The sequence below is a fragment of the Diceros bicornis genome, chromosome 8 (genome assembly GCF_020826845.1).
Source record: "Diceros bicornis minor isolate mBicDic1 chromosome 8, mDicBic1.mat.cur, whole genome shotgun sequence".
Taxonomy (NCBI): domain Eukaryota; kingdom Metazoa; phylum Chordata; class Mammalia; order Perissodactyla; family Rhinocerotidae; genus Diceros; species Diceros bicornis.
The window spans coordinates 32,030,986-32,042,211 of NC_080747.1; the positions used below are offsets into that span (position 1 = coordinate 32,030,986).

The 11,226-nt window shown below is 39.3% G+C and overlaps 1 protein-coding gene across 5 annotated transcripts in view; it reads left to right on the top strand.

Annotated features, from left to right (window-relative positions):
* Positions 1–5,423, top strand: part of FAM114A1 (family with sequence similarity 114 member A1) — a 69,629-nt gene extending 64,206 nt beyond the window's left edge. For all 5 annotated transcript variants that reach the window (XM_058546887.1, XM_058546890.1, XM_058546889.1 and 2 more), the window contains 2 exons: positions 76–129; positions 1,885–5,423. In XM_058546887.1, the coding sequence (XP_058402870.1) occupies positions 76–129; positions 1,885–1,986 (156 nt within the window). In that variant the 3' untranslated portion in view covers positions 1,987–5,423. The remainder of the gene's footprint in view (positions 1–75; positions 130–1,884) is intronic.
* Positions 5,424–11,226: the final 5,803 nt, after the last annotated feature.

The window sequence follows — 11,226 nt, forward strand, 5'->3', positions numbered from 1 at the left end:
GCATATGACATTTTATGTGGCAAGCCTTGTAGAATGAGCACCTAATCTGTCAATTTCATCCTTTTGATTCCGCAGAGCAACAAGAAGGCGGAGGTCCTTAACCCCATGATCAATAGTGTATTGTTAGAGGTAAGTGGCCCCTGGAGATAAAGCACTTCTGAATCAAAGCAAATGTTAGAGCTACGTTTTTTGGTCTCTTTCCCAGGCAGCAGGTGTTACTGCAATTCTAAATCTTATCATCAACAGTCTTGTTTGAGTACATTTGTGCAGTTCAACCAGCTGTAAACCCTCGGATGAAGAAACAATACCTAATTTTCAAGAATTCCTGATTATAAAGAGAAACGCTAAGTTTGCACATTATTTCTGTCGCTGTTTCCTCCGGCAGAAGCAGATTTCTGCCGCTAAGTTTGACACCAGATTTAACGCTGTGATTATTGGCTGCAATGAGGGATTCTTGCTCAATGGTGATTTTCGTAAAAAATGGGCACTTCCCTCCACTCACAGTAACCTTTGATTTAGCTGGGTCTAAGTTCTAGAATGGCAAAAATGACAAGTAGAATGTTCAGCCTCTGCCCGTTCAGTGACTAGAGGTACCATCCTCTGTGACTACTCACTCTGTGGCCTGCCCACTCACCAGGACTTTGTAGTATAGATATAAAGCTGCCCCGACACTGCTGTGTCTTTACCAGAAGGAGTGCTGTCAGAGAGAAGAAAAGAGGCCCAGGAGGCCTTCTCATTCTTGAGTCATAGACACTGTGTTCTACCTGTGGTTGGTGGAGGAAAACCTTCCATTAGGGGCCATACTATAAGAAACTGGCATATCTATAGCCACAGCAGACCCAGCTGAAGCCACAAAGTGTTAACAAGCTGAGTTTAAACGTGGGCAATGCATATACAGTAGTTTTTTGCTATCTAAAGTAGCTGTCAATTGCAAAAATTGGAAAGTACAAAACTTCAACTCAGGAAGGGCTACCTATATATTTATAGCCATGTTTTTAGGAGTCATGCCTTACTGCTAAGGAAAACTACCAAAGTACAAAAGTCACAAAGTCATGGCACCCAGTGTTATTGTTTGGCACACAGCCATACAGTGGGATGGAGTCAACCAGAAGGGACAAAGAGCTATAGGTGTAGGTTCTGGAGGCACAGATACAGCTAAGAGGAAACCCAGGCAGTCAGAGGCAGAGATGGAATAAGAAAATCTCTCCGCTGGCTACCCAGAAGGCATGAGGTTAATTTTACCATGTCAGTCATAAGGAATATGAGGTCAAATGTTTATTCATTCTCCCAGTGGAAGTTTTAGTTACCTGAGATTTAAATGGTCTCTCCTTCTAATATTGTATGTTAGGGCACCACAGAACATGAATCTCAACATCAAATATCCAAACCAAGTGAAGGTACCAATATGCATGAGAGGATGATAGCATTCAAGGTTTGCCGTGAATAATTGCACAATAATATCTCCAGTTAGCTTTATGTACACCATTCTTGTTTATTCATCTATAGGTTTGGACAAACTAGAGCCTCCTTCATACTGTGCTTTTCTGTTATTTGAGTGCAGTGGGCTTGACCTGGGAAAAGGATATATTGGGTCATATTGGACATATTGGGTCATAAATATACACATATTGATGTACCCTAAAAGTCTGTGGAAATGACTAGGCTCATTTTGAGTGAATCCTTCTCTCTGTTAGTAGAGATTATTAAGACCTGGACACACTCCATCCAAAGAAATGTGTTCACATTTGCTTTAAGCACCAACATTAAAAGAAAAATATTATAAAATATTGTGGGGTTTGAGGAGAGAGAACGTTATCAAATTGGAATAATTGTCAAGATTAAATCTGAAAATAACCTTTCAACCACATTTTTCTCCTCTCACAGGGCTGCAATAGCACGGCATACGTACAGGACGCCTTCCAGCTGCTGCTGCCCGTTCTCCAGGTTTCACATATCCAGACCAGTTGTTCAAAAGCACAGCCGTGACCTGGCCAGACTCCATCTAATTAAAGGAAATGGCAGGCCACAATGCTATGATATATATACCATTCAAGGGGATGTTTTCTATGCATCTGACCGCAGATGCCCGTTTGAAGACACTACAAGCAATTTTGCACAGACAGTATTGAGAATGCAAGTTTAAAGAGAGTATCATTTCTCTTAATGTATATGGTTGTTTTTAGAAGTAATTGTATTTTCTTTATGTTAATTTAAACTTACATGGCTTTGTATTGATAATTTCCCTTAAACTGAAGTTCATTCACAAATATTCATTTCCATTTTCCTGGTCAAGTATGCTATATTTAGAAATATATGGGCAGACCGTAAACTTTTTTCAATCGTTTAAATTTCCCATTCTTACAGTATTACTTTAAATCAGTTCTTTTGCTGAACTTAGTTTTGTTACATGAACGTCGTGGGCAAAGATAACACTACTTATAGATTTTACCTATTATGGTAAAAGAGAAACATAAGTACCTCTTTATAGCCATTCATTCTCTAAACAAGCATTTATTGAGCTCCTACTGTGTGCTCACAATAGAGGAATGTGATCTCATCCCAGTAGAGATAGATGTTCTGAAAGAAGTTTATAATAATTCTTAAAATGCTTTAAAATACTAATAAATTTTCTAAACCTTAAAAAATTTGAAGAACAAGGTAAACTAGTGGTTTTTAAAATGTTCTACCCTCCGATTTATTGTATTTTCCCACACTCCTTGAACTTTTTTATCCCAAACTTTATACATGGGGTGAAAGTATATATGAAAAGGGATACTAAAGAGTATTTAGCTTAAAATTGGCTTCTTATGACCATAAGTATATAATAGCATAATTACAAAGCTTGGGAGTATTCAAATAAAAAATTAAAGGGATTTCAACACAGTAGACACTCAGGACTGCATTTTTAAGTCTAGTACAGTTGAGTCAAGCTGTTCCGGGAATACACAGATCACTCTCACTGGTGGTAAATACCGTCATTGCTTCTAAAGACAGAAAATACTAATGTGTGGGTTGGCAAACTGTTATATTGATCGATGAGAGGCTGCACAGAAGACCCTGCAGCCAAAAGAGGCATTGTCAATGGGGACTCCCACTCCTGAGCTCCATATGTTCATTCCGGGTGGGGGTTCTGTATAATGCTCCTATTTCAGAGCCTCATTGACATCCTTACAGGCATTGTCACAAGACGTCTTGTCCAGTGGCTCTCTCTAGGGCAGATGAAGCCTCTGGTTTTGCAAGGGTGAAAATCCCTCATTCACATTCGCTTTTATTCTCCTAATAGAGTAGACTGCCTTTGTTCCATGCAGGCAAAGTCGGGATATTTTAATATCCTACGACTTACTAACATTTCATTTGTCTATGTCCTGTATTTCATTTGTGTAGTTTTTGAAACAGCCAAATAGAAAACATAAGAACAATTTATTTACAATCTAGAAAAAAAATTCTCTGAGGAATCAAAGATGCTTTTTTTTCTACTTGCTTTTTGATTGCCTGAAATGTTTCCATTAGTAAGTCTAGAGAACAATTATAACTGATGAAAATGTTGCATTTGCCTCTTCATAAATTTTAGACTTTTTATGTATAGAGCAGAGAAAAGGACTTAGATTTACAATTTCTTCACATCAGACTTTTTAGCATCAGATGGATTTATAGACATTAACTGCAAATGTAAAAGAAACAGTTTCAAAGGAGCTAGATTCCCGGAATTAGACTTTAAGCCTAACTGTACCCATGTAATGCATAGCAAAATTTTAATCATAAAATAAAATAGAAATCTGTAAAAGAATAAGAGAGAGAATTATTCTTTAAAAAGTAGTTGACATTATTTACATTGTATTTACATATCTTTTAACGATAGAATATCAAAGGTTGCCAGGTGGAAATGTAGGCTGAGAGATGATTCCTGGCGCCTAACTCCACGGTCTGAATTACGTTATTTAAGAGAGAATAATCACTTAAAATATATCCATGCTCCAGGGTTGCTGTCTTTCAATACTGTTTTTCACCGTCACTTTTAAATAATTGCTTCTTTGCTTTGCTTTAAAACCTGGCAAAGCACAGGATCCAGATCTGGGCAAATGTCAGTCAGTTGCTGAATGAATGATTTAGCAGGCTTACTTTGGAAGTTTTCTATTCCTTCAATAATCCTTTACATAAATTGGGTTCATTTCACTCTATGCAATTACCCTGATCAAGTGTGCCAGTTTTTTTCTTACATCAAGTGCAAAATAAGTTCTGGTCTAAATAATGAATGTAATCCTGTGCCTGTGCCATATTAAATAAAAAGCATCAAAAGCGTATTTCAAATTCAAAGCAAAACACATCCAAGAAAAATTGCTTTGGGTTATTGATACATGCATACAGTGCCAAAGGGTGAAATTGAGTCCCAGATCTTAAAGCAGAGGCCTAAGCTTAAATATTCTGTCCCACTGAGAACAGAAGTCTCTCTTTCTCTGGATCTCACACTGGGCTGCACATCAAGCTTATGATTAGATGAGTAGTGTGACTGGTGAGGCAGTGGCAAGACTGAGCTGGGATACGCAGCATCTCAGCAACACCAACCAAGGAACGATGGAAACTGGGAACTACAGACCTCAAAGGGGATGAAAGAAGCACCAGCCTTGGGTGGGCTAAAGAAAAGTGCTAAATATAGGGTAGAGGTCTGAACTCAGAAATGAGAGCAGTACTAGCGCTTTGTGGAAGTCAGCTGCCCCGGAGTGCTTGTATATCTGGGAAGTCACACTTCTGCACAGGTCAGCCATACCGCATGTAAGTTAGAAGCCAAAGCAGACAGATTCCAATCATAACCATCCCACAGGTCCAGGACATAACATCTCAGGGAAGTAAATTTAGCAAAAATGTGAAATAAACATATCTCTCTTCTTTCCTAAAAAACAAAAACAAAAATATATGTAGTACATATATTTGTATATACATATATACTATATATATGAGCGTATGCTGAACAGATGGAGTAGGTCATAATACATGACTTCAATCTGCATTTAATTTTATAAAAGCAATTACTCTTGAGGGCCAAGCTAATTTTTGTAATGTAAAAACTGCCTTTTGATCTTGCTCTTAAGCGTGCCCTACATTCTGATATTCAGATCCAGGCTTCAACTTGGTTTCTTAAATTATTGTGTTTGTAAAGGCACGTTGGAAGAGGTTGTACTGAAAATCCATCTTAGAACTGCAATTTTGCTGTGGTTTTGTAGTTGATTAAAATTCCAAAAGCCATAGGATTGGATTCAGACCAGCCATTCTTCTCTTAAAAGGAAAATAATCACGTCATTAACCACGTGTCTTATTTTTCTAGATAACTCATAACCTGTTCAGGTTTCTGTTCGTTTTCTAGATATTCACCTATAATAGATGCTCCGCTTCAATATCTGCTATTAAACAGATCTGAGGAAAGTTACTATTCTGTTCTTTTATTTATTTATTTATTTTGCTTAGATCCTGAAGATAATCTGAGTTATTCTATTCTTTGAGCACTTTGCCTTTAGCAATGATTAAATTATTACAACCCAACAGTAAGAAATGTATTGATGGTGTTTTTGATATTTCTGGTATCTAGGGTCATTATAGACTGGGAATAGAAGCTGATTATGGAGGATCAGAATTTTGCTTTGGGATTTAAGCTACATTTACCTTTGTCTGAATCAGAGAGTATTTTTCTCTACATGAGCTGTCAGCCAAAAAGCAATAGGATTATGTCTGCCTGTGGTCACTGCTGACTCACTTGACAGGCCTGTCTCTTCTATTAGTCTCAAAGGAATTCTATACTGCAAAAGAATAATAGGTACATTTCTTATGTGCTTTCCGTGAGTACACAAGTTTAGGGTGATTCAGAGATGATCTATCTCCCTGCCCTGGGTTTACCACTAGGCTTCTAGAGCTGCCATTTGGAGGAAAAAGCCGGCATAGAAGCCAAGGCCAGATGGATGAAACCTTGGCAAAAAAGACAGCCAAGCCTCTGCCTTTGAGTCCCTGCCATCTTTATCCTTTTTCTCTCTCAGCATATTTTTTTTGACAGTCATTAAGTGCCTCTCTTCCAGGATCAGCTTTTAACATCCTGCCTCTCTTTTCCATATCTCTTCTTCTCTTTCTCTTTCTCTACATTTATACTCTCGTACCTCCATTTATCTCACCAGAAAACAATCCATCCAAAAGATTTCAATAATAATAACTAGTATGTATTTACTATGTGCTGGGCACCGTGCTGAGGGTTTTATACGCATTTTCCCATTTAATCTCCATAATCACCCTATTGGGTAGATACTGTTACACCATTGTCGGGGGAGAGGGAGAATCTCCCTCTGCCCTTTCCCTGAAGGTTCTTCTGGCTGGCCAAATAATCAACAAGACAGGTTAGCAGGAGAAAATAATACCAAGTTTAATAACATGTATACATGGGAGAAAGCAGGGACACTGCGTTTCTCTACACAATAGCAGAAATTCTCGTCTTAAATACCATGTTCAGCTAATGACAAAGGAGGATGTTGGGGGGGGGTCAGTTACAGGAGATTACCACTAAAGCACAGTAAACAAGAGTAAGGTTATTATGCAGATTTAAGTCATCACCTTCCACATTGATAAGTCACTAGAAATGAGCTCATCCCCCTCTCTTCTCCAAACAGAGAGGGAGATACCTTTACAAATGGAGATTTCCCTTATAAATGTAAATGTTTGTCTGGCAACTCCTCGCAGGGCCATCCAGAGAATGTGGCCAGAGAGACAGAATTTCTGATAAGATGGGCTTGTTGGTGCCTTTCCTATTGTAACATCTATTTTACATTATATTACAGCCATCAGATGGAAGATCTGTTCCAGGAAGGAGCCACCATGTCAAATTCTTTAGGCAGTTAGTGGGGGAGGTCAAATGTCCTTCAGAGAAAACAATCAAGGTAAAGAGATATATTTCAGGGTGGCCAAATTTTGATCTCCCACACCATCCACTGCACAAATGAGGACACTGAGACCCAGAGAAATTATATAACTCATCCAATGTTACACCACCGGAGTAACAGAGTCAGGATTCAAATCCAGGTCAGTCTGACCTGACTAGCTAGCATTTTAAACTATTATACAGAGCCTCCCAATGAAAGAGTAACAGAACATGTTATTTTTAGAGATACCTGAACACTTATATGTTTAGCTCTCTTTACACTGTGGGGTGGAATTGTAGCTAAAAGATTTGGTCTTCAGCTCTGCTTGTTTCCATGCAACTGAGAACACACTGGGGCTAAAGAGACACAGAGTGAAGCCATGCGAGGTTATTGGGCCCCTGGGTGGTTCCCACGGCAGGCACCCTCACCATTTCCCAGATATTTACACCAAGCAGCTTCCTGGTCATCATCAACACAGCATCCCGGCTCACAGGTGCCTTTGATATTCCTAAAATATCTCCATTTTCTCTTCTCCCTCCCCCTTTTTTAGTGCCAGGGAAGCCCATTTGTAAATCACCATTCTGCCTGCAAATCCTTAACCCTCTGCTACCTGCCTGGAGCATAGGGGTTTTTTAAATGCTTCCCTTGCCTTGAAGATTACCATCTAGGCAGCCTTTCAGCTGAATCTTAGTACCAACTGCTGTGAGATACTGATAAATGTTTTTGAGATGTAGTGAATAATGCTTTCTTGTCCTTGAACTTGGTGCTGTTCCCTAGTAAGCCCAAGAAATAATGATGGTGATAGTGATGATGATGATGACAATGATGGTGGTGTACTTATTTATTGAGTACTTACTATGGTCCACTTTACCTGCATGATCTCGTTTAATCCCCAATGTCAACCTTATGAGATAGCTACCATTATTATCATACCCATTTTACAGATGAAAAATAAAGCTCAGAGAGATTAAATAATCTGCCTAAGGTTATCCAATTAATAATTGTAAGAGCTAGGATTTATAGCCAGGCAGTATATAGAATGCTAGACAGAGCCCACAGACAAGCAAATGTCTGGTCATAGAGAAGAAAACTTGCTCATTTTCCCTTGGGTTGAGTTCTTCTCTTCCAGCTAATACCTGGGCTCTCTTCTCTCTATTTTGTGGCTTCAGGCAGGGGCAAATTGCTCCACAAATCTCCCTGTCGGAGGGCTAACCACATTTCTTCTGCCAATGTGTCTGATCCTGAAAGAAAGTGGATAGCCTATATGTCCCCTTCTCCCTCATGTTATAAACCTCATGCTGAGTGACCCAGTTATCACTGAAAACTATGATTGCCTTTTGACACTTCTGCAGGAAAGCTCTAGTCTGCTATCTTTAGGAAAAATCTACTGCTAGAAAATGGGATCAAGGACAAGAAACCAATGATGAACTGCCGGGCAGAAAGACTCTGGGCATTTCTGTCAGAAAGAATCATTCAGTTCTGGAGGGCAAGGGATGCTTTTCTTCCAGACAACCTTACAGCTCCCTCCTTCACTTACTCCAGATCTTTATTCAAAAGCCACCTTCTCAGTGAGACCCCTCTGGGTCAAATTGCAGCCCTCCCCAAATTTATATTCTCTTTCTCTGCTTTGTTTTCTTCTCCTTAGAATGTATTACAGTCTGACATCCTTTGTATCTTACGTTTTGTCTATTATCTGTCTCTTGCACTGGGACGCAAGTTCCACGAGACAGGGATTTTTGTCTGTTTTGTTCATTACCATATTACCAGCTCCCAAAGCAGTGCTTAGCACATAGCAAGTGTTTAGTTATTATTTGTTGAGTGAACAAATATATTCAAGTCTTAAGTATACAATCTGTAAGTGCTGAATGAGAGAATGGAAACAGCCATATTTTAGGATAATTAATGATGGGAAAATGTCTGCTTGAATTATATCATGAAATATTAACTATAGAAGTAATTGTGTCCATTTTAATGGTATTTGGTGTTATAGCATAAATGGATATGATTTGGGGGATTAGAAGTGTGTAAACGTTTTTCCATTAAAGTGAATGGAATTTACATTTTTTACTTCACTCTATGAGGGATTTTTCAAGACTTCATCAGGCAGGGGTAGAGTACAGTGAAAAATAAGAACCACCTTAATAAGTAACTGTGATATACCAGTTACTTGTGGAATATTATGCAACAGTTAAAAAGAATGTGTCTTAGTCATTTTGGGTTGTGGGCTATAACAAATATACTATAGACTAGGTGGCTTAAACAAACATTTGTTTCTCCAGTTCTAGAGGTTGAAAAGTCCAAAATCAAGGTGCTGGCAGATCCAGTGTCTGGTGAGGGCCTGCTTCCTGGTTTGCAGATGGCTGTCTTCTTGTTGCATCCTCATATGACAGAGAGCAGAGAAAGAGAGAGAGAGAGAGAGAGGAAGCAAGCTCTCTTGTGTCTCTTCTTATAAGGGCACTAATCCCATTCATGAGGGCTCTACCCTCATAACCTAAATAGTTTCCAAAAGCCCTACCTCCAAATACCATCACAATGGGGATTAGGTTTCAACATATGAGCTCTGAGGGGACACAAACATTCAGTCCATAGCAGGATGGAATAGATCTCTGTACTAACAGGTAGAGCTCCAAGATGTATTGTTGAGTGAAAAAAGAAAGCTGCAGTATGGTACTTGTAGTATATTTACCTAAAATAACGCATGCATACACACAAAAATATACTACACACACACACCCAGAAGAAGATCTGGAAAGATATACACAAAACTATTAACAATGGTTGTAACCAGGGTCAGGAAAGTCAGAATTTGACATAGTAATCAAAGGTGTTATTTATAATATTTAATTTTTTTTTTTGGTGAGGAGGACCTGCCCTGAGCTAACATCCAATGCCAATCCTTCTCTTTTTTGCTGAGGAAGACTGACCCTGGGCTAACATCCGTGCCCATCTTCCTCTACTTTATATGGGACGCCGCCACAGCATGGCTTAACAAGTGGTGTGTCGGTGCGTGCCCAGGATCCGAACCAGCGAACCCAGGGCTGCCGCAGTGGAGCGCGCACACTTAACCACTTGCGCCACCGGACTGGCCCCAATATTTAAATATTTTTATAATGAAAATGTGTTAATGGATGACTTGCATAAGGAAACTTTTAAAAATCAAAACAAGAAGCAAAAGAAAATTGCTTCTGATCAGAGAATTAAGAGACTAGGGCCCCGCCAGAGACTTAAAGTATAAAATGCACAGATTATTTTTTAATAGAAGAGCCAGAAGTGTGCATGAGAGCATCTAAATGATTTCGATTTTTTTGTCTTCAGTGTTCCTATAACGATCTAAGACAATTTTGATGACTGTACAAATATCTCCTTGCTTTCCTCAGAAAAACCCAAACCAAGTATTCCAAATGCATAGTTTGAAAAGACTGATGATGTAAACAGAAAAACTTGTCATTTCCATCTCATTGGACAAGGACTCCGACTTCCTTAGAGTCTCTAATCTTCCTACTAAACCTGAACAGCTGTGGGATAGGTAATGACTACAGAAGCAATTTCAGAAACTTCTGGAGGGAAACACCACACAAATGAATGAGTTTGTGGTTCAGAGTTATTAGCTTGATGCCCAAATGCATATCATATTTGCAAGAGGCAGTTTACAATCTGCTCATCTTGACAAATGTATCACAAGGGGATTTAAATCCCTGCATTTGCAATTTCTGTCTCTCCCTCTCCAAATTTATGGCAAAATTGTAGACTCGAATAATGTGTCAGGGTTGAATGAAATGAGGTCTCTGCTCTACTCCTACAGCGCCATTTCACTCAGAGAAGAGTAATAAATGGAAAGCAAAGAGAAATCTCAGCAGATAATGAATCTGAGTCCTACTGACCTTCCTGAACCACAAAATGGATTTGTAATATACCCAAAACATTTGGATGCCTGTAGTGAGGTGTGAAAACATTTTGGCCATTTGGGGCCAGAACTGTGCATTTTAAGCATTTCCTCAATGATTCATGAAGGCTCAGAACTCCTTTCCCTGGCAAGGTAAAAATTATCCATCAGTGTTAATGGAAGACTTATTTCCAACCTGCCCTGTATATTGCCTTGATGGTGGTGTCATTGATTATTAAGCAGTCTTGGTCTATTCTGCAGCCCCTGGGACCATAGAATGGCCATTTATATAAGACATGGGTGTTGCAAGCCAATGCCTGGTTTCCTACATCTCTTTTTATTTTAAAACCACTTGGGGGCCGGCCCGGTGGCTTAGCGGTTAAGTGCGCGCACTCCGCTACTGGCGGCCCGGGTTGGGATCCCAGGCGCGCACCGACGCACTGCTTCTCC